The sequence below is a fragment of the Brachycentrus maculatus genome, unplaced genomic scaffold (genome assembly GCF_059751285.1).
Source record: "Brachycentrus maculatus isolate JH-2025_06_01 unplaced genomic scaffold, ASM5975128v1 h1tg000292l, whole genome shotgun sequence".
Lineage (NCBI taxonomy): Eukaryota > Metazoa > Arthropoda > Insecta > Trichoptera > Brachycentridae > Brachycentrus > Brachycentrus maculatus.
This window is the reverse complement of record NW_028281043.1, coordinates 73215-99119: the sequence shown is the minus strand read 5'-3', so window position 1 is coordinate 99119 and position 25905 is coordinate 73215. Positions and strand designations below refer to the sequence as shown.

General features: G+C 31.2%; 1 protein-coding gene across 2 annotated transcripts in view; it reads right to left on the bottom strand.

The window, feature by feature from the left end:
* Positions 1–14955, bottom strand: part of LOC148305034 (protein bric-a-brac 1-like) — a 293766-nt gene extending 278811 nt beyond the window's left edge. The window contains exon 1 of one of the 2 annotated variants that reach the window (XM_088267322.1): positions 14066–14955. In XM_088267322.1, coding sequence (XP_088123448.1) covers positions 14066–14683 — 618 coding nt within the window. In that variant the 5' untranslated portion in view covers positions 14684–14955. The remainder of the gene's footprint in view (positions 1–14065) is intronic. The other variant, XM_088267321.1, reaches the window with a different exon arrangement.
* Between the last annotated feature and the right edge of the window lie 10950 nt (positions 14956–25905).

Sequence of the window (25905 nt, the reverse complement as noted above, 5' to 3'; positions counted from 1 at the left end):
GATGCATTTATTGTTTAGTGCATTTACGACCACTTTACGGAAGGAAATAAAAAAATACAAAGTGTTTCAAATCACCACTCTAATTACCATGGAGCATTTATACGAGTAGGTATATTAGAAGAAACAGGGTCATCCAAAGTAAAAATAGTAAAGTACAATTCCGGTGTTCTGAGTTTTGACGCCTACTTTCAAATTCAAGTTGTACAGGCAAAGTTTTTTGAGGATTATGAAGTCAGGAAAACGGGTTTTGGAAGCTTTCCTATGGATGGGAGTTTATATTCAACTTGAAATCAAATATAGCAATTTTAGCCTCAACAGCTAACAAAAAAACTGAAACAATGAGTGCAAGCCCCAATAGTTCATTAAGTATATGCATTGTTTAAAATACAAAATAAAAATATTTAATTTAACCTCCATGGTAGGTGACCAGACCAAACGACATCTTACATTATATTGATATCCTTTAATAGGTCTGAAAGCTCTCTTTAAGATTTAGCCAACTTTTAGTAAGGTCGCAATTTGGACGAATTCCCGCTAAAAAGTAATATTCGTGCGAAAGAGTCATGTTTTCAGAAGTAAATTGACGTCATATTGATTGCAGAGACCTCGTCTCCATTTTTCTGTGAGTCTTACTGACCTGCAGTTGAAAGATATTATCGATTTATTATTATTTATCATATCGAACACTGGATTACTTACGCTACGGATGATGTATCAATATTAAAGTTATCTCAATTTTATGAGATGAAACATTAATCCTTTTTTTGTGGATGAAAGAAGATGGAAGTCTGAGTATGTTCGGGCTTACAACCTGGCATTTGGCTGGTTGAAGCGATCACTTTTTACACTTGTGCAACGTTCTCCATGCTGCCCATTATTGAACATTCATATTCCTTTAATTTTTGCAAATTTTATATATGTAATGGTCTTAGATTGTAGCGCCATTAGTTGAGAAATGGGTTAAGTATATGTAGATCATCTTAGATTTCACCTTAATATATTTTTGAAAGGTACTTGTATTGTACTTTCATTGTTCTAATGACTGTGCCTGCAATTCATATTTAGTGTAAAATATTCGCGTTCAAATATTTCGAGCGTCATAAAATCATATTCTTAAGTCAAAGTCCGGTGTTTATCGCGAAATATTTCGTTTTATGGTCGAACCTGAGCATACATTAATGTGGATGGCTTCAACAATGGACCTGGCAGGTGTGGCTACGTTATGCGAGAGTGTAAATTTAGCATCAAACATCCTTGCAATGCAACTTCACCTAGGAAACTTTAATGCCGGCCGTAAATTTTGAATGCTCCACAATCAGGAAACCATGAAAACTGAGTCTGAAAAACGGGTACCGAAAACTAACTGTGAAGAGGGAAGACAAATTAGAACACATTTTAAGACACTCATTTTACGAGAAGGGTAGTTTTGAAATGGTTGTATTAAGTGAAAGAGAAAAAACCTATTACATACACGAACTGGGAAATGCGGGCATGTAAGTTCACCCTATTTTTTAAATATTCACCATATGTACCTATACACAGTATATTATAAGTGTAACAAACGTTAAACTGTTATTTTAAAAAAAAATCATTACAATCAGTTATATTAAATTTGCGAAGCAGTTATTTGAAATAATTGAAACTGCTTTTGCTTTCCTGTCAACTTTTTAGTTAAATTAATCATGAAACAATTGTTTCATTACGATCCGAAAAAATTAAGTGACTACCTAATAGTTACATTTAAGCGGTTTTTTTATGTGAAACTGTTATAGTCGCAACGTTTTTTGTAAATGAGCTAGGCTTTTGTCTGCACAGCATCTTCAACCGCTCTTGCACAAAACCAGGATTTTCAAAATTTTATATGATAAGAGATTTTGCTTCCTCTGTCAACTGCTCCTCTTAATCTTCCTTTCTTTTCTTCCTGTCTATTTTCCTCTCTACAATAAAATATTTATTTTATATATAAATCTTTTTTCCCAGGCAAGGATGAACGAGATCTTCAAGTACATTTTTTTTATTTTAAGACATGCTTAAAGACAACTCGGCAAATCTTATTCGTAACATTATTCATCAACAAAAAAATTCTTCAGTTCTCTTTTTCTCTTTCTTCACATATATATTCCCTTTACCATTGTAATGTTAGGGTCGTCGTTAACAGGATATGTCCTATCATTTTACCTCGACTGTTTTCTATTGTTTTATTTCACTCTTCAGAGAACCTCTTCTCTTCCGTTGGTCACTCTTATTATCTATCAAATTATTTTTATCCTTCATCATTTTCATAACTCAAGGGCTCTTTATCTTTCTCAGTCTCTCTTAGACATAGTTCTTTCGCCAAACAGTCTATACTTTAGACATACGAGTACTTATTACGTTATAATATATTTCTTTTTTATATTTTATTTTATGCTCATTCATTTTTTTTTCATCTTTTGTTTGTTCGCCTCCGAGTGTTATGGTCAGCACGCTCGGCTTCCGTTCTGGAGGACCCGGGTTCGATTCCCAGAGGGGGGTCTAATAAATATAAATGATTTTTTCACTCTAATATTTATTCCATATATACCCTGGACTGGTACCTTAAGCGGAGGGCTAATCACCTTCCCTTCGTGTGTTAACGATCAAGATAACACTGCGTTTACATGGTGCAGTGCCCTATGCACCATTAGGGTGCGGATAAGGGTTCGAATGAATTTGTTTGTTGTCTTACCTTAAAATATATTAATTGCGACTATTTATTCCATGTTAAAATGCATGAGTCTAGTGATTGCGTGCAAATAAATTTCGACCTACGTTTCAGATTGAAGTTGACGTCGTCGATGACATATTGACCTAAGGTTGACCCCAGAGAGGTCGAAATGTTAGAATAGAGATAGGGTCAACCCAAGAACGCCGGACGTTATGAATATTAATCAATATTGAAACATCGACGGGGATGTGGCGACTTTTTTGCGAATTTCGCAAACGAGCATTAATTTATTTTATCGATGATTTAAATAAATATTATTTTTATGATAATGTAGCAAATATACTATCTCAATTGATTTGATTTATGGTCAGATGCTGGGTTTAAGGCACAGCATTCGTTAAGCCGCAACTTAATTTTCTCTAAATCCAGGTGACATTTGAAGTTATTTATATTTTCTTAAAATACCGTTTTTGCATTGAAAAAATAAGTTTGTCTTCGAAATAATTATATGGTTTTGAAAAGGAAAAAGTAAATAAATTGTAGGGAGTTAAAAAAAATATTTAAAAATATTTATTCTATTATACATAAATTTAAAAAAAAAAATAAAAAATATCCAATTAACATTCTTTAAAAAATCGGGCTTGAACAGAGGTGTGTCCTCTTCACTGAGAGAATTTTGTGTTAGCGAATATCCCCTCAATATGATTTTTTACCACATTTTCTCGATTATTGGGATTTACCGTCAGATATCTGGTTTAAGGTCTCCTGATAACTTCGGAAAGCGCATAGTGCTAAACCTTGCAATGCCAGCCACGGAGCGACGTTGATGATGGTCAACAATGCATGTTTGATGCGCGACAGCTTACACAATGCATTTGTTTTGTTCCTCGACCGCGTTGCGACGACATTGCACAAAATTACATTTATTTTTGGACACGTAAATTCCAAGAGGTACATTTGGTTACACAAACGTAGGGACATTGTATATTAAAGAGTTGTCAAATGTGTGTTGCATAATTCTGTGTGAAAAAGATAAAAGAAATTGTGAAAATATTTTTCAATCATTATCTTAAAAGTGCGCAGTATTCAAAAGTAAAATCGTTGGAATATGTTTTTACATAAATGCAAGTACAATCATTCATTTTTTATATTATTAGATAACACGAATTATCCGCAACGTAAGTATACTAAATAAAATGAAGAATTATTTCTGAAACCAAAATAACCGAAAGATATTTTGAAAAAATTTAAGCGGGTAAAATAAATTATTTAATTTGTCTTGGTATTTCTTGAATAAAACCTTGTACCATAGTTAGACATAAAATTATTTCAAATCTAACTAACCAACCACCCTGTCCGCAGGGGTAGGCAGTGACAATAGAACGCAACACTACTCTGTCCTCCAACATTTTTCGCCATATCATATTCATGGATATCGTCATACATTTATTTTTTCCACTATTTCAAAAACAAGTTTTATCATTGTGTATCGTGGATTTTTAGAAAAAGCAAAGTACTACATTATTAGTCCCAATGTGCTTAATATAGCAACGCAAGTTAGCATAATTATGCAATATTGTAAAATATGTAACATGATATTGTTATCATGAATTAAATTAACTAATTGGCTATTAAGATATGTTCTAGATACATAAATAAATATTAACATACACATGCATATCAATAAAATTTAACCGCACAAAGTTCAAATGCATCCGAATCATCATTAAAATTTCTTAATTTTAACACCACCCATCTTAATCGGTACAAAATTCGTGATTTTTTGTGAGTTGCGTTTGGTTAAACGAACTTAGGTACTTTGTATATTTAAAAAAATATTAAATGTTTATTGTGAAATTCAATTCGAAAATGATCTTAGAATTTTTGAAAACATTGTTTAAATTTGTGCACTTTTCAAGAAGTTAAATCCTTGGAATATGTTCTTACTTAATTGCGAATATTTATACTATAAAATATATAAATTATAGATTTTTTTGCTATATAGATGTAAACAAATTCAAAATGATAACGATTTAAGCTTACCATAAAATAAAATAATTTTATTGTATTATATTTTTATTGATTTAATCGGAAAAATAATTTTATTGGAGGTTTAAAAGACTTGATGATTGAAGCATTAATTATATTATTTGATAATAAAACAACGCAAATATTGTAATATTGCCTTTGTAATCAAGATTCGTGAAAGGACTCAATAAATAATAATTAATTATAAGATTACGCATATAATAATATAATAAAAATAACTTTTATCAGTATTGGGTCTGGAAAAAATCAGGGCCTCTTTCGTTGTGTTTTTAGATTTAATAAATCACTCTGTAGGCAAACGATGAACGACACATGGCATAGTCAGCCATAAAACTGTATTGACCTTTTTTATTTCAATTCACAAGTACAGTAGAACCTTGATTACCGGACTAATTGGGGATGAAGATTGTCGGGATACGTAAAAACCCGGATAGCCGATAAAAATCATAATTATGAAAGAAAGACAGGAAAATTCAGTATTAATAATTTTACTAGCCTAGATTTTAATCCACCTCCGCAGAGTAATAGTCAGCACGCTGTGTTACCGTTCTGGACGTCGCGGGTTCGGGGGTCAAATAAATATAAGTGATTTTTCAACTATAATATTTATTCAATTTTACCTCAAGTGTGAACGATCAAGATAACACTGCGTTTAATGATACGGTGCGTTATGTACCATTGGGATACGGATAAAGGCTTGAAGAAGATTTTTCTGTGATTTTTTGTACTTTTAAGTCCGGCTGCGGCACAAATATCTGCGAGAAGGCTCTTCTACTCTACAACAATCTTCTTCTACTTAAAAATCTTTTTCAAGCATGAACCTTATTAAAAGCAAACTGAAAAATCATATTATTGATGAGAACCCGGAAACGTGCTAATAATAACTGCATATAAACCTGATTTGATCATGTTATACATTAGTGAAGTTGTATAGAAATGTTTGAAAATTTTACTGCTGGTATTTTCAAACATTGATGTTAAAATAAAACGCTTGTTAATACAATCACATTTTTAAAACTAACAAAATAAAATAAAATCCCTAAGCACTTTTCTAAAGTTGATAATAATCATCCAAAGGTTTTTATTTTATAATTAAAATGTTTTTTTTTTTTAAATCACATTAAATATTTTATTATAGCTTAATTAAAATGTCTACTGGTTTTGAAGCTAACCGCTTCTTTATAAAGACTGATTAATACTAAAACACTATCTACTTAACAATATAAAAAATATTTTGACGGTTCAAATTTAAATTAAAGTTTTTATTTTATTTTATTTATTTATATTTTTACTGTTTAAATATTTTATGATACATACATTACTATATTTTAAATAATTTTTAAATACTGAGTTACCTCTTTTATAGAGGGTACTGATCGTATTTAGGGAGGGAGTTTTCAAACTTTACTTATAACTAATTTGTAAATATAATTTATTAGGTAGAGTAATTACATGATTTAAAATGAATCCATTAAAGTAATAATAAAATAATAAATCTAAGCAAAATTAAACGGAAAAAGAAGAAAGAACTGCGATTATAAAATAATAATAAAATAAAAAGAAACGGTAATCTACTTAGATTATTCTAGTGATAGAATTTCCTGTGAATTTCTGAATTGAATTTCTTACAATCTTTCTCTATCCTTATTTCTTTTGGTAAGGAATTAAATTATGTTATTCCAACAAATTTCTGTTGTTGTTTTTAGTATGACTTATTAAATATTTATCGAAATTTTTAATTTCTATTTAACTATCGGTTTACTTTCAGCCTAGGCGGTGTTAAATACGAATTTCACAATATTTTAGGTATATGGATAATTTGTGAATGTAAAGTATATTTATATTGGTCTTATTTATTTACAGTTGAAAATTAAAAAAAAAAATTGTTTTAACATTTTAACAATGCAAAAAATTTAAAAGGTAATTGGGGTAAAATAATATGCCTACTTCTCTCAAACACTGTCTAAAATTTTAATATCATGTAATGGAGTAGTGAATATCAAAACGCTGTGTAGGTATATTATTAACGAAACTTATACTTTCCGACGTTTCAAGAATAAGTGTAATATTTTTTTAATACAATTTTCTTCTTCTTCTTAAGCCTTCTGTTCTCCACTGCTGGATATAGGCCTCATTCGTATTTTTCTATTGCCTTCGGTAGGTTGCTGTTTGCAGCCAGCTTCTACCCCCCACAGCGGCTATGTCATGGGACCATATTTTTGGGGGTCTTCCGACGCTTCTTTATTCTCCAAAGTTCATAAAAGAAATGTAACGTATCAAAAATCGCCCTTTAACAAAGAAATATTGAGTTTTTAATATTGTTCATTTGTCCGCCTCCGTAGTGCAATGATTAGCTACAGTTCTGGAGTCTCCGAGTTCGATTCTCAGACATCAACCTGGACTAGATTGATCCACCTTGCTGTCATGTAAGTACCAATGAAGATTACACTGCGTAAATACGATGTGGTGCCATAAACACCATTTGGGTGCGGATTTGGGATAGGAGGAAAATGTTGGTTTTCAATTTAAAAACGTTTCAATATTTTTTTCATATTTTAACACAGATAAATTCTATAGAGATGGGAATATGTAAACTTGGAAATATTCTCGGAATTTAAGTCGATTTTAAAATGTAATTACATTCTGAAAATTAAATTATATTTTCATGACTGAAATAGCGCGAGGGAATATCTAAAATTTAACTCTAAAAAATCTGTCTACACAATTTATTTAAAGGCATACCCTAACATTAAATTATTCACCATAATGTTATGGTAACTTTCAATTGGTTTATATTTTTTTTAACTCTGAAGTTTAGAACATAATTTATGATAATCGTCAAAGTTTCACGGATAAAATAGAGAACTATTTTCTTTTAAAAATATTATAGTTTTGTAGAAAAACAAGAAAGAAAGAATTCACGGAAAACGATTTTGCCTTTTTTTCGGTACCTATCTTAAATTTTAAACCAGCTTCAATTTTATTTCAGCACTCATATATATTTGTTAAAATTAAATTTAAAATATCAAGTATCTGAAATTTATGAAAATGTACGCAAGATATTCTTTTAATTTAATGCGGAATAGAGGTATTTTAAAAATGTGTTATTGATATAACGTTTGTAAGAATGTGATATTTCTAGAATTGTTTATTCTTAAGCACCCTAAAGTTCATAGGAAAAGTCATCGGTTTGACGCGATGTTAATTTTATTGATTAATCAGGCCTGTGTTTCAAATTCTTAGATCAAGGAATGGAATAAATAGTATGTATGATAGGATACATATGATTTTAAAGTAGAAGCTCAAGGAAAATGATGTTGCTATTGCAGAATAGGGAAAGGAAATTGAAGAGGGATGGTAGGTACTATTTATGAAAAAGAGGAAAAATAAAAAAAGCGCCAACTATATCCTTACATTGTAACATTTAATGAAGAAATTAATCATGATAATACACGAAGACATAATAAAATACATATGGAGCCGAAAAACACAAGTATGTTTGGAGTAAGGTCCTTGCAATATATTGCCTATAACCAAATTAACCAGCTGCCTGATATACTTAAAATATATAAAATAATGTCAGGGATCCAAAATGAATGAACTGAATAAATACTTTATAGAAAGATATGTTAGTGGTAGGTATTTCCTCATTTCTTCCTTTAAACATGCTTCTTACCTTATGTATTATATTGTTTTATTGCATAATATATATTTATATGTACGTGAAACATACAAGTGCACAAATCCTGGTATGTTTTGGATGAATTAAGTTGATGCGGTTAGAAATAATTACAATAAAACCGTTTTCTACGGTGTCTATGATGGATGACTCTCCGAATAAACAAGCGACGAGTATGTAGGTACGTATTTAACGTAGGTAGGTACCCGGCAATATAAATAATGGTGCTGAGTTGGAGTACTTATGTAGCTAATAATTTTACAGGCGTACAAAGTAAGTTTATAATTACACGCAAGAAAAACACCGGAGTTTGAAGAATAGCAAACAAGAGCTGAAAATAGGAAGAAATTTCAAGAACATTTGGAACACATTTAATTTAGGCGATAAGTGTTACCGCTTACATTGTAAAAGACGAAACAAAACGAGATAAACGCTATTATTTATGACTATAAAACATTGCTTATCTTAAATCTGAATTCGTTAGCACATGGAACTCAAATAGACAATGTATTTCATGCCTGAGTAATAGCCGAATGTTCTTTCAGCTTGGCTGATCTAAGACTTACCGACAGTACGCGGATCAAATATTTAGTTTTCAGATTGACCCCTTTGTTTTCTCTCCAACGAGCCTTTCTAATGACTTGAACTTTTTTTAAATAAATACCTAAAATAAATCACCTGCATTAAATATACATTATTACTTTTTCACACAGTCAATTATCTATTATGCGCGATAAGTATCCATTTTATAACTTTGTTATCGTTTTTTATATTTATCATGTTCTTTGTATTCACAAGGCTCGTTCTGTTATAAATATAAATGTAGAAATGCAAATACAAGTAAAATTATTTAAACGCTCCGTAGGAGGAAATAAAATGTTCCCGGCTATCTTATCTAGTTTTACGAGTGTAATATTGGTACATATGCCAGCTCATAGTTCGGGCTTTTCAAGTAATTAAACTTATCTTAATCCAATATAATAAATAAAATAAATAATTCTTTTATCGTCGGAGTAGAATTAACTTTGTTCAAATATTCCTTGTTGTGTTCGCGTTGTATAACAAACCAAATACAGGCGAGAATTTCCTATTTTGCAATAGTCTTGATATGAAATTATTCGGCAATCCTCGCTCTCGCGGACTCTGCGATGTGCTGTTCGCTATCGAGGGATCCGCTCGTCAATTAGGTATTTCCTATCATTCTTGATGCCCGTGTCAAACTCTATCCGTACATAATATTATATCGCTCACTCCTTTCAAGAACGTCATGAATCAAAAAACTTGATTTTTCAGGAGAACGTTTTTAAAGTTTAAAAATATAACACAATGTAGTAAAAATAAATATCAAGCCACTTATTGAACTTTTTACTGTGCAAAAGATCTTTTTAGGTAAAACCTGAAGGTTTTTTCTCCATTTGAAAAATATTTAGTATATTTCAAAAAATAATTAAACAATACGTTTTATTCAAAATGCAAAAACAACATTTTCTGCCCTGTAGTGGGTAAATATTAAGTTTAAAATATGCCTCTTTTGCTGGGATGTAGTACATTTTCTGGGCATTCCGAAAACATGCACAACTCAAAATTGATGATTTTTGATTTATGACGTTCTTGAAAGGAGTGAGCGATATGTGCAATGAATATGTACCTTAACTTATATTATATATAAAATGTTCAAATCAAACACTGAATTTTTTGAGTCTACTAAGTTGTATTTTATTGTTATAAAACACATAAAAAATAAATATTGAGGCAGTTTTTTCGCCTAGTTATTGCATTTTCAAACGAATGTCAATGATATTCGTTTGAAAATGCCATAATTAGTCGAAACAATTATTTTTAAAAAAATCATGTGTTTTATTAATAATTAAATACAACTTATAATCTCAAAAAAATCAGAGTTTGATTAGAATATTTAATAAATAAATTATGATTGAGTTCTACAAATTATACGCCAAATATATAAACAATGTACAACGTTCACGGCTGATTAGAATGTAATTTTTCTAGTTTAAATCTTAAAGCAATTGAAAAAAAAATAAACTAGCGCATAGACCCTTCTCCCACCATATAAAAGAATGGTTTTAAAAACTCAAAGATAAATTCGTTACGAATTTAAGACGAATGTGCGGTGAAATAAGGAAAGAATGCAAGGTTGAGGTAAGCATTATCGATAAAATTAAGAAAGGAGATGGTTCGGACATGTGGAACGTGTGAGTGAGGAAAGAAAGGTTAAACAAATTTATAAGGAAAATATAGTTTGGAAAAGAAGCAGAGGAAGACCGAGGAAAACTTGACACAAGCAGATATGTCAAATACTTGAAATCGGCTGGGTCAGGGATCGAAATAATCTGCGGGCATGTATGAGGAGATACATGAATGTGGAAGAGGCGAAGAATGTTTGCAAAGACAGGGTGGTATGGGGTTCTTTTCTCTCTGCCTGCCCCTGCGGGGAATCATCGTGATAGTTAGTTAGTTAGTTAGTTAGCAAAGATAACTTCTTCCGGTTCCAGAGTCAGAGGCTATAATTTAACCTCGATTCAATTTTCAAAATACGAGCCGCTTAGGCTTATCTAAAAAAACGCATTGAAATATTTGTGTTTATCACAAGATTGCAAATGTTTCGCAATAATGAAAATATCGGGTCGAATTTCGCAAAAGAGATTTTTAAAGGAATTAATTCCTTTGTGATTTCTACACGCGTATCATTTTTCAGTGATACATTAATACATTTTCCTATATGAAAGTTAATTAATTTTAGGTATTGTAGTTTATTAATATACATGTACTTTAATTTATTCTCTGATAAAATATCCTTATCAGACGATATTTTCTATTGATTATAGAGATAACTAATTTAAAAAAAGTTCACGAATTAAGGGAGATACAATAGAATTAAATAAATATTTTTTATTTGATTAAAATATTTCATTTCACATATGGATTTTTGATTTTTTTAAGATCTTTATTACATTATCATTCAAAATTAACTAACTAACCATCACGCCGCTTTCACGCAGGGGTAGGCAGAGAGAATAGAATACCACACCACTCTGTCTTTGCAAACATTTTTCGCCTCTTCCACGTTCATGCATCTCTTCATACATACCCACCGATTGTTGCGACTCCTAACCTGACCACTTTCAAGTAATCAGCATACCTGATCGTGCCATGTTTTCTCGGTCTTTCTCTGCTCTTTTTTCCGCTTACATTCGCCTCATAAATTTGTTTTACCGTTCTTTCCTCACTCATTCGTTCTACATGTCCAAACCGTCTCAACACACCTCAATTTCAAAACGAAATATTTAATACTATTTATAATGTCCGCCTCCATACTGTAATGGTCAGCACGCTCGACTATCATTCTGGAGGTCCCGGGTTCGATTCCCAGGAGGGGGTCAAATAAATATAAGTGATTTTTTCACTCTAATATTTATTCAATATCACCCTGGACTGGTACCTGAAGCGGATGGCTGATCACCTTTCCTTAATGTGTATACGATCAAGATAACACTGCGTTTATATGCAGTGCCCTATGCACCATTGGGGTGCGGATAAGGGTTTGATGTGATGATTATTTATAATATATAAATTTAAAAAGATCCAGAAAATATTTAATCGTACTTTTTAAAGTCTTAGTTTCTCGTTAGCTCATTTTACATAACGTTTAAAAATAAACAGAATAATCGTTTATTTTTTACTTGTAGGTATAATTGTGTTTTGTACTACTACATAATTTTTTTCGGCATACATATAATTATGTTACTTCGATGTAAATTTTTTGTAGTTACTTGAATTGATGATACGAGTATTATTAAAAATTACATATATCTTTGCCATCAAGTTTGGGGTACATTTTTTTATTTAGTTATATTTAGTGACTTCTTCAGTGGTCTTCATCGAAAGAATTTTTGTCTTCAATTTTTACAGCATTTTTTTTAATGATTAGTTTTAACAAAACTATTAACTATTTTGAATAAAAGAAGGAAAAGGGTTTATTACGAATAACCATATCGCTCACTCCTTATCAACAACGCCATATATCAAAAATCGTCAATTTTCAGTTGTGCGTGTTTTCGGAAAGCCCAGAAAATGTACTTTATCCCAGCAAAAGCGGTATATTTCAAACTTAATATCTACCCGCTACAGGGCAGAAAGAGTTGTTTTTGCATTTTGAAGAAAATGTATTGCTTAACTATTTTTTTTGAATATCCTAAATATTTTTCGAATGGAGAAATAACGTTGAGGTTTTACCTAAAAAGATCTGTTGCACAGCGAAAAGTTCAATAAGTGGATTGATATATATTTTTTATACATTTTATTATATTTTTAAACTTTAAAAAACGAGCTCCTGAAAAATTCTTTAATAAGTTCTTTGATATATGACGTTGTTGAAAAGACTATGCGATATGTTTGACCGCATACAAAGGAATCCGCCTAGTTTTAATAAATATCGAGAAACAAAATTCGTTATTTTCAATATTACATTAATAGTTCAATAAATACCTTTTTCAATGCATATAAAATATTATACAGTTAAACTTATTTCTTATAAGTACATTTTATAACTCTTTTTACAACTGTTATTCTCATTTAATAAATTTTCTTCTTTTTCTTCTTCTTACAGCCCTGCATATATCGCCCTTATCGCCCAGTAGTGCATTTTATCATTATCCTGTTATTAATTTAAAGAAGGCAAGGAAACAATCGTATACTTAAATAAAAATCTACATTGTTTTTCTTATACTCATTATCATAAAAAAACGCTAATTCCATAGTGCATTGCAACGTATCGACGCGTGTTATCTTGGTCGTTAATTACATGAAGGAAAGGTGATAAGTGTACCAAACTGGGTATTTTCGAAAGAAAAATTACTTTGTATTATGAATGATAATTATACGTGACTTATTCTTTAATATTAGTGAAAAAATTACTGATATCTACTTAAGGTCATAAATACATGAAGATTATTTAAATATTGTTCATATTCTTCATTTTTTTATTATTGTTTAAATATTAAATTAGTTATTATGAATTAAATATTCATGCTTAGTTTTTTGTTGTGATATAATTTTATGTTTTGTAATAAAACAAAATAAGCAATAAAATATTTATTTTAGCGTGTATTTTATTAATTTAAAGCAAATAATTTGTTATTTAAGATTTTATAATATGTATAAGTTTTATAAAAAAAGAGTATTACTGTTCACGTATTTTGTTAAATTTTTTAGTTGATATAATCGAAAATAAGGGAATAAAGAAGGAAATATGTATACCTGTATATCGCAGAAAGTGTGTTTTCAATAAAAATTCTGCGCTAGTGCTTACAACGTTCTCGTGTATATAATATTACGTAAGTAAACATTTTAAGTAACTCGCCACACAAGGAAATTTAAAAGTTTCCAAAGTAACTTTTCTAATAAGAAGGCGCATAGAAAAATTAAATTGGTATCAAAAGTTTGTTCGTATAAAAGATAGCTAATAATATTCGACTTTACAAAAAAATAGGGTAGCTCATTGATATTACAACGATTATTATTTTTAAAAAAATAATGGTACGTTTAAAAGCTTCGAAAACTCTTCGGGATCAAAGTGGAGACACTACGATGTTCCTGGCGGTGGAGAAGGTGGATGAGGAGGCGGGACTTACCCTTTCTTCTTCGCGGATCATCTCGGCTATGCCGGGCTTGATCTCCATGTCTTCGGGGTGCATCGGGTAGACGGGCAGCTGCATGGGCGGCACGGCGGACGGCGCGGGCGGCGGGCGCGGCGCCGAGGGCGGCTCCGGCGGGCTGCGGCACGGGCTGTGCTGGCGCTTGCGGGCGTGCTTGGCGGGCTCCGGGCGCGGCGCGGGGCCCAGCTCGTGCTCCGCGTTCACCTCGGCCAGCCCGCGGATCTTCAGCGACTCGGCCACCTTCAGCAGCGGCGCCAGCTGGTCCTGCGATACGTTGATCTCCCCCTTGTACATGAACTCCACGACGGCCTTCAGCTGCGGGAACGTCACGTCGCGCATGATCACGATCGGGTGGCGGCACGGGTTCTCGAAGAACAGGTTGCGAAAGTAGGGGCTGCAGGCCGACAGGATCATCTTGTGCGCCTTCAGGCTGTGCCCGTCGCAGGCCAGCGTCACGTCCACGAAGGACTCGCTCTGCAGCAGCTGGTCGAACACGCTCGTCAGGTTGGACTGGTAGTTGTTCCAGCGCAGACAGAACTGCTGCGAGGCGCCCTTGTCGTCGGGCTCCGGAGCGGGCTCTTCCTCGGCGGGCATGGCGGCTGGCTCGGGCTCCCGGGGGCCCTCGCGGCGCCGGTAGTCCCAGGCGCCCCCCGTGCCGTCTAGCCGCACCACATCGGCAAAGCACGACAGGAACGGGGACCGGTTAAAGTCGACCAAAGAACCGCGTTCGGCCAGCTTGCCGGCTTGGGTGGCTGTCGGTGAAGAAGTTGTCAAAGCGGCGCGGAACTCGGCGGACACGCGCGTTTGTTTACTCGGAGAGCGGAGCGACTAGAGCCGGTTGGACGAACGGCGGCCGGAGACAGACTGAAGGAGCGAGGCCGCCCCACGCGGCCCGCGGCGAATCAGCGCCCGCGAGTCCCCCCTCCCTGCACGCACACACCGGCGGCGGGCGCACTCACACCAGCGCGCTATCGATCCTCCGCCACTCGCGATTTAGGCCTAACTACACCGACGAGCAAATAGTGCATCCTTCCCTCCTGGTCGCGGCGCTCTCCTCCGCCGCCGCCGCGGAGGCGTCACGGCGAGCCGCCCGGCGCATCTTGTGCTTCCCCGCTGGCAGCGTCTGCCGCGTGCACCGCGCGCGTGCACCGTGCACCGGTACACTATGCACCCAGCACTTCTTTCTCACCGAATCCACTTAACTTAACTTGATAAATTACTTTATTTTATTTATTTTATACCCCTAAAAAGGCACCTTGTTTACCAACACCATCTACAATGCTGTAAATTTGTAAATACAAGAACCTGTCACTAAAATCAATTTAGGCTTATTTAGAACGTATTACGAAACTTTTTCAATTGTATAAATGTACTGACCAACAACATTTTGGATGTGTGCAAATTATTGTTTATTTCCCCACTTATACATGCCTACTTCACTTAATATCATCTTCCTTACACATATTTCAATGCTTATAAAAAAACATTAATTTGATCAAGTTTTCATGATTATAACAAATATTGATCAAAATTTAAAGCTTGTTAATTAAGTTAATGATTGTCAACATAACAACAGATCCTCTTTGGAAAATATACATAATAATTATTCTTCAGGAACAGGGTAGCAGGATTTTAAAGCTTATTTTGGCAGAAGGACATCCGTTGTACTGACTAATCGTTCAAAAACTGATACAAGAACTTGTATAAAGGGTGCAAAATAGAAAAGGCTTCGATATCATTTTTCGAAAGAGGTGTGTTGGACATGTAGAACGAATGAGTGAGGAAAGAATGCAAGGCATGACTTGAGATTTGATATATATTTTATATCATGTTTATATAAATATAAATATATACATATATATATATATATATATATATATATATATATATATATATATATATATATATATATATATATATATATATATATATATATATATATATATATATATATATATATATATATATATATATATATATATATATATATATATATATATATATATATATATATATATATATATATATATATATATATATATATATATATATATATATATAACGTGGTAATATTTTCCTTTTGAAAATTAAGTGTAAATAATATGTAAAGTGGGTGTATAATAATAAAATAAACAATGTGTTGCTTTGTAATTAAAGAAACGACAGTAAAAGTTTATTCTTAATTAATCTTTACAATAATTTTTATATCTTTTTTTTTTCTTTTTTCCGTTCTTTTTTTTCTTTTTTTTTTTGTATTTTTTTTCTTCTTGACCCTTTTAAAGTAGACACAGTTTTTTTCAATCCATTTGTTTTTTTCTTTTGAATTCCTTCATTTTTATTCTGATCTCTTAAAGTATCTTCTAATTTAACCAAATTTACAACTTTTAATTGTTCATCTGCATTTTCATTCGAGTTTAATACTGGATTCCTGCTTAGACAATCTACTTCGAAATTCTTCTTTCCTGGAGAATATTTTATTTTATCTTTCGTAGATGTTTTTTCTACTTTATTTTTATTTTCATTTTTCAAGCACTGTTTCTGTGTTATTTGTATGTCTTTATTTTTATTCTGATCTTTTAAATTATCTTCTAATTTAACCAAATTTACAACTTTTGATTGTTCATCTGCATTTTCATTCGATTTTAATACTGGATTCCTGCTTAGACAATCTACTTCTAAATTCTTCTTTCCTGGAGTATATTTTATTTTATCTTTCGTAGAAGTTTTTTCTACTTTATTTTTATTTTCATTTTTCAAGCACTGTTTCTGTGTTATTTGTATGTCTTCATTTTTATTCTGATCTTTTAAAATATCTTCTAATTTAACCAAATTTACAACTTTTAATTGTTCATTTGCATTTTCCTTCGATTCTAATACTGGATTCCTGCTCATACAATCTGCTTCAAAATTCTTCTTTTCTGGAGTATATTTTATTTTGTAGAAATTTTTTTCACATTATTTTTATTTTCATTCTTCAAGCACTGTTTCTGTGTAATTTGTAAATCTTCATTTTTATTATTAATCTTATCATCCTCCTTTGTTTTAAACCAGCACGTTGCTTCAGGGTGATATCGAGTTCCCTTATTTAAATTTTCACAAATCTTACATGGATTTTTATCTTTAATTTTATCACTAGTTCTTAGATTTCCACGTCTTCTTTGAATATCTTCTAATCGTTTTCTTTGATCATCTTCTAATTTTTCTCTCTCACTCCGAACATATTGTAGTAATTGTTTTAATACATCTAATGTTTCATAATCCATTTTTAATTAACAAAATTGTCGTTTTATAACGTGGTAATATTTTCCTTTTGAAAATTAAGTGTAAATAATATGTAAAGTGGGTGTATAATAATAAAATAAACAATGTGTTGCTTTGTAATTAAAGAAACGACAATAAAAGTTTATTCTTAATTAATCTTTACAATAATTTTTATATCTATATGATTCTGACAGTTAATAATATTATCGGAAGTCTTTTGTTTTCTTCTGAGTGACGCATGCGACATCTGTTGGTAGAACTGTTTTATGTAGGTACTTTTTGTAAGTACTTAATAAAATGTATAGGTAGGTACCTAGGTATTTTATTACATATATATATATATATATATATATATATATATATATATATATATATATATATATATATATATGTATATATTTATATTTATATAAACATGATATAAAATATATATCAAATCTATATAGAATTTTTTTGGGGTCTTCCGACACCAAAATTGTAAGTGCGTATATGTATGCTATCTTTCAAATAATAATGCAATATGGGTGTTAAATAATGTTCTGAATGATGAACGTGACACAAGTGTAAAAAATAATTCCAGATTGTGAGTCCTGGGATGCTCAGACATCCATCTTCTTCGTTTTAAAGCAATAGACGTTTCGTCTCAAGCTAAGACACCTATGATGCACATGCTTTATTTCCATTCCTAGAACTTTATTTACCTTTATGATTGTTGTCTATGCACTTGTCTGAACATTTACCGTTCCTCGCTAAAATATGAGATTTATCAGTAATGACATAAAAAATACTAAAAGTAAGACTAATTTCATTAATTCACCAAGTAAAAGTAAAAGTTAAAAAATCACTGCTGTTAATAATTAACTTTTTGATCATTAAGGAATAGGAACTTAAATCACAACGCGCACGGCCTCACTGAGGGTTAGACGTGTATTCGGGCTTAATTTTTATTTTGGAATATGTATTGGAATTAGATTTTATTCAGAAAATATATTGATTGATATTTTATATATATTTTTTAAATCCTTGCCTTTCAATAACTGTGTATATATATTTATGTCCAATAACAACTATTTTTTCACAATATTTTGAGTGTGTCCAAATACTTGTTCACAAAATCTGGATTATCTCCAATTACAGGAGTTATTTTCATATTATCTCATCAAAGATAAAGAAGAATATGGAAGTCTGGGCATTTACGGGGCATTATAATCCAGGATTCGGACCTCACATACTAATATAAGAGTTTCTGCTTAATAAAAAGCTTCTTTACATCTCACCAATAGATGTCTCTAGTGAAGTTCTAGTGATTCAAGAACAAGGTTTCTAAATTGGTTCGTATATATAGAACTTCCAAGGATTTGAGTTGTGTGGTTGTTAATAATGGGTAGAATTGGTGAATGTTACACGTGTGTAAAGTGATCACTTAAACCAGCCTATGACGGTCGTCAGCCCCGTAAATGCCCAGACTTTTATTTTTTTAAACTATTTTTTCAAAATAAAAACTATTTTTATGATAAAAATTCAATTACATCAAATGTTACCTGGGATTAGAAATAATTTAGTTGCAATTTAACGTAAATAAAAGCCCTAAGTCACAATTATATTTAAGAATTTTTGTTTCATTTTATATTTTTATAAAAGCTTGGCTCTTAATGTGTTTAAGGTGGTGCTACTCTAATTACTTTATTTACGCTCCATTCAACCAAAAAGGATCAAGTAATGTAAACAAACACCGAACCCTTCTTACATTTTTGATGCTTTAAATACAGCAAGGCGTCGATTCAGATGGAAAGGGATGCTGTAAGTATTTCAAAAAATATTATTCATCGCTTATCTATGGCTTTAGGCTTAAATGAAAAAATTAAAGGTTGATTAGTGTATGTCTAAATTATTGGAAAATTATTATAATTTTTGCAAATGGAAATTATCTTAATACTATTTTATGTTTATCATCACCCATGTCCTATTCCGCACAAAAGAAGAAATAATGGCGAAACTTCCATTTTAGACGTGTTTTTATTTTTTCTTACTTTTAGATGGATTGCAGAATTATTCATATTTTTTTATATGAAATACAAACTTATAAAAGTAAAATATAACTACTTGTAATTTCCACCAAAAATTCAACAATGTTTTCAAAGAAAATGGAGATGATGTAATACATAGATATGAAAAGTATAAATTTGGACGTTAAATTTGATGTACCTAGTACATTTTAAAAAGTAAATTTATGCTACTATGTTTGTCAAAAGAAATCTAAATAAACTTAACATCTTTAATTCATTTTTGTATGTTTCACTTCTATTACTTGTTTGATATTAATGACATTTATTTTTGTTACAACGAATTATTGCTTAAAGAATTAAAATAAACACCTCAAACACTTCAGTCTTTTAACCATCGCTATCGGTTGAATCTCGAACAAATTTGTGTTTGGAAAATAAATACATACTTTGTATCGAAAAATCAATATGTGTATAATAATATTTACAAAATTATATATATATATGTTTGGATACAATGTTAGAGGTTATAATTTATAGGAATGTGTTTAGAGAAAGGGTTTTAAATAGAGAAAGGGTTTGAATAAACTGTTTAAAGTTTTATCATTTAAGTTCAGAATATTAATAAAAGCACTTGAGTACATTGTAGGTACACAAGTTACTTCTTGTAGTATGGATTGAACCGTCCTCATTTTCTTAATTAATTACACAAACAATTTTATTGATTCTAAATCCTTGTACAACAATAATTAAAATATAAGTAAAAGAAAAACAGTTCCACGAAGAAGATAGGACAAATGCGACCATTGATCGGCTCGACAACAAAAAAAAACAAGTTCAAATTTTTACGTAGTGATTCCATAATCAATAATGGTACGAGAATCGATGTCACGTTTATTAGGCACATTTCGTTACATGAGAGAGAAGAAAGATATAACGTATATAGAAGTAGAAAGACAACTGTACATTCCTACGCCACTAGAGTAGAGCAAAATAATGCAACATATACACAACGATACAAAGTTATATAATATGATAGTATCGTGCATACGCGTGTTGTAGATGTACACATTAGACGCTATATATGAACAGGTTAGTTAGCTCGCGTTGAGGAAATAATATTTATCATTGTGTTTTGATTAGTTCAAAGAATAAAAACCAATTAATGAACTACAATGAACCTATTTTTTTAATATTTAATATTTGGATATGTACATAATATTTATCCATTACGTTTTGAGATTATTCACGTTTTTTTTATCTTTGTGTCCAGTGATTTCAATTTTTCCCCGTTATCTCAAAAATATCGAATCTCGTATTTTAGTTATCATTTATATCAGTATTACTTTTTGAAGCACCAATCAAAGACAGTGTAAATATTTAATGAACAGCAATTTTTTTATTGTTGTATTTCTTTTGATATGCTCTCTCGCTGTCTCTCACACTAAATCTCTCTTTTTCTCAGGGTTTTTTTCCGTCTTCCGGCACCTTTTTTCAAGGATATTTATTTTTTTTAATTATCAAAATCAATCAAACGAAGTAATGTTTTGCGCTTACAACGTTTATTATGTAATTCGTTAAAATGAAAACTTGACATGAAGTGAGGACCTTTTTTGGTAAAGAAAAATCCCTGCTTATTCTTCGTTTTGATAAATTTATTTCACTTCTATCATATGTCGGCTGTCCAAACTCAAAACACAGTAAGGGACTTTTTTTGTAATACGTTTTTTTGCATTTTTGGACTTAGTAGATTCTACTTAGTCCAAAATTGTAAAAAAAAACGTACTACAAAAAATGTCCCTTACTGTGTTTTACGTTTGGACAGCCGATGTACGGTACTGCTCGAAAAAATTCGTACAATTTTATGGGTCTATGTAAGTTTATTTTTGATAAGAAAAAAATATCTATTGCTACATATGTGTTTTTTAAAGGGTTTTCATTTTCAGTTTATTTCTTTTTCTTTTTTGTGCTTTTTTAGTAAAGATGTACTTTGTTCAATTTTGTAAAAACGTCGTTGACATTTTACGATGCAATTTCAAATGTGTGCACCACTAACGTAATTATCTTATTTACACCTTGCAATGTAGAAGGTGGGACACTTCATGGATTTTAATCAAGTCCGAACAATTATTTCAAGTTAGCAACGGATTGAATTGCGTTTACCACGAAACGTTGATACAGAGATCGTTGCATACAAACATGCATATAAACAAAGAATAAACAACATTTATTTTTTTATTTCACGTGCGAAAAGTGATCACTAAACCAGCGTAAGACAGGTCATAAACCCTATTAATAAATCACATACCCAAGCTGCTATATTCTTCTTCTTTTAAGCTACAGTGAAAACATGTAAAAAATATCTCTCAAGTGAAGAAACTCAGATTTGTGAACAAGGATTTTGAAACACCAAAAATGTAAACATTGAAATGCACAAAATACAGTTTAGAATAACCTATTTACTAACTTACCTACATACCGCAGGTGTAGGCAGAGAGAATGGAACGCTACACCACTCTGTCCTTGCAAACATCCATCGCCCCTTCCACATTCATGCATCTCCGAAAAATGAGATTAAATATCTTTTTCTTTTAATTAATTGATTCGGCAGTCACATTGTAATAATATATATGCATTTTCAAATGAAATTTTTCTTGCTTTATACAACTATTTCCATATTTCATTTTATTTAATTCAATGATCATTGCAGGCGGGTTTTGAATTAACCTCTTCGAGCTACTCACGTGAGAATTCCACATGTGTAAATTTCTTGAATATTTATGTTTAAATTAATAACCCCGTATATTCCGTAGTAATTAAAATACGACCCTTGCCTTATTTGTCACCTTTCAACTTACCATGTCTTCATGGGTTGTAGTTTAATTCAAACATATGGCGGATGTTTCACTGTAAATATAATATTTAAACGTTAACAACAACGCTATATTTCGATACATTGAAATTAAAACTTAACAGTTTATAAATTATTGATCCTTGAAGAAAACTATGTGTATGTATAAGTATGTATATATATATTTATAAATATATTCTTATTTTTAATATTCTTACCTAGAAAAAAAAATCCTTTAACCACCCTCATTAATTCCTTTCCTTTCCTTCTCCTTCCTGCAAAATTTAATTTTAACATTCATATTTTTAAGTACATATTTGAAAACTTGATTCCGCTAGTTTTCTTTAGTCTTTCTATGTTCCTATTTCCAACAACGTTTGCCTCATAATTTAGTTTTACTTTCCTTTCCTCACTCATTCGTTCCACATGTCCAAATCATCTCAACACACCCAGAGCATTAATTTATTCGATAATGCTTACATTCTTTTTTGACATCTCAACATAGATGAAGAAGAATATTGTCTGGGCATTTACCGCCATAGGCTGTTTTAAGTGAACACTTTATAAACGTGTCATACCATTGATTGACAGTCATATTACTCAAATTCATGGAACTTCTAGATATATTTATTAAACTCGAAACGTAGTGTTCAAAATTCAGTTTTTCACTAGAGACATCTATGGTGGGATGAGAAAAGCTTTTTTAATAAGCAAAGACTCTTTCATTTGTATGTGATAATGCTTTTCTAAACCATGCATTCATTCCTTATTCCATCATTCGGACAAGTAAAATAATATATAATGTTTTGCAACATAATATATTATTTTACTTGTAATTATTTTTCAAAATTTGCAAACCACATTATATAAACTAACTACTTATCTGACTCACATACACATAAATTATTACAATCAGTTAAAAATAAAGGTCAAGTCATGAACAATTTAGAAATTAAGTAAAACTTAATTTTTTGTTATAAAGCGTTAATTAATAATATGCTGTTTCCTTAACCCCCCCCCTCTCCTCTGTTTATCACCCTATCCACCTCTATATATGTTCATATATATATATATATATATATATATATATATATATATATATATATATATATATATATATATATATATATATATATATATATATATATATATATATATATATATATATATATATATATATATATATATATATATATATATATATATATATATATATATATATATATATATATATATATATATATATATATATATATATATATATATATATATATATATATATATATATATATATATATATACATATATATATATATATATATATATATATATATATATATATATTTATATTTATATATATATATATATATATATATATATATATATATATATATATATACATATATATATATATATATATATAGGGTCCGCCATCTAAAGTTTTTTTTTTCAACTAGTGCTTATTTCGTGAATGGTAACACTTAGCTCATGTCTGATTTGACAGATAATTAGTTTTATCCTTCCGCTGAGCGAATATGGTTGTGTATACGCTTGAACAACGCTGGGAAATATTGCGACATTACTTTGAAAATCATGGTAATGTTGCAGAATGTGTGCGAAAATTGCGTACGGTTTTTGGAAGAAGAGAAGCACCGTCAGCTCCGTATGTTCGTTATCTTGTGAAAAAAGTGAAAGAAACTGGCATCCTCATCGATAAACCAAAGCGTGAAAAGCCAAAAACAGTGCGTACACCCGAGAATATCGATGTTGTGGCAGAAAGTGTGCGTGAAGCGCCATCAACATCAATTCACCGTCGTTCTCAACAATTGAACATTTCGGAGACATCATTGAGACGAATTTTGCATAAAGACCTTGGTATGACGCCATACAAAGTCCAATTGGTTCAGGAGTTGAAGCCAACTGACCATCCAATGCGTTTTCGCTTCGCTGAGTGGGCCTGCGATCGACTTACAGAAGATGCCGATTTTGCCAAAAAAATCATCTTTTCGGATGAAGCTCATTTTGATCTTGGCGGGTATGTAAACAAGCAAAATTGTCGTATTTGGGGCACAGAAAACCCGCACGCATACATTGAAAAGCCGGTACACCCAAAACGAGTCACTGTTTGGTGCGGATTTTGGTCCAGAGGCATAATTGGGCCATTTTTCTTTGAAAATGAGCAAGGAGTGGCCGTTACAGTCAATGGCGATCGTTATCGGGCCATGTTGAACGGATTTTTGTTCACAAAAATTGAAGAGGAGGATATTGGCAGCATTTGGTTTCAACAGAACGGCGCTACGTGCCACACAGCCGAAGCTACACTCGATGTTTTGCGCCCTGTTTTAAAAAAAAAAAAGTTATTTGGCGGACCCTTTATATATATATATATATATATATATATATATATATTTATATATATATATATATATATTATATATATATATATATATATATATATATATATATATATATATATATTTTTTTTTTTTTTTTTTTTTTTTTTTTTTTTCTCATTAGTTTTACTTTTCACCTGTAGATGAAAACATGTTTGTTTTCGAAACTAATCGTGTGTTATGAAATAAAACTCATTAAATGGTATACCATAATACAAGTGTTTAATAAAAAAAAAAACTAAAAATTCGATAACACCTCAGTAGTATGTGATACATTCATGTATCAAGGCAGCATGAAGGGATGACTCGAGACTAACAGAACAGTGTTGTTCCTGAGATGGTATTTAAATACGACAAGTAAGTATATTATAAAAGCTTCATAAATATTTATGTGTTCGCGGCATGGGCGTGCTTAAGTATTGGGATAATTTTATTATAATGTTCGGATATGTTCGTTCATTTTCTTCATAAAATTTAATGTTATTACCGTTCTCATATTTATATTGATACGGTCTTACTCGAGGCTCGAACCAATGTAATTTATTTCAAGTGTGTACGAGTAAGTGAACTAAAAATGTTTTAATCGCATTTATATCATCCTTTCAAATGTGTTTTATATGCATATTGGTATTAGGGAAATTATAACAACGAGCGAATGCCGGTGTTACCCTTATGGAGTCCTGGTATCTATTAGGGTAGAATGTATGAAAGTGAAGCATGGAGTTGGCAAAAGAAGACTGAATGGATGGCCAAATCGATGCATGATATATATAAAATTTATATTATCCTTTCAAATGTGTTTTATATGCATTTTGGTATTAGGGAAATTAATAGATTTATATTATACACTGACACTTCGTGATGGAATTGCATTTGTAATATATTATTAGATTAAAACCAATATTTTTAGCTTTTCCACTTTATTTTTATTTGACCAGCGACCGGGTTTCGTGGTTACCGACATCATCAGACTGGAACAGTCTGAGATGTCGGTAACGACAAAACCCGGTCGCTGGTCAAATAAAAATTAAGTGGAAAAGCTAAAAATATTGGTTTTAATCTAATAATATATTAGGGAAATTATATAAATTATATGGAGATTATATGGAGTCCTGGTATCTACTAGGGTAGAATGTATGGAATTGAAGCATGGAGTTGGTAAAAGAAAACTGAATGGATGGCCAAATCACTGTATGATATTTATATCATAAATATTATCCTTTCAAATGTGTTTTATATGCATATTGGTATTGGGGAAATTATAACAATGAGCGAATGCCGGTGTTACCCTTATGAAGTCCTGGTATC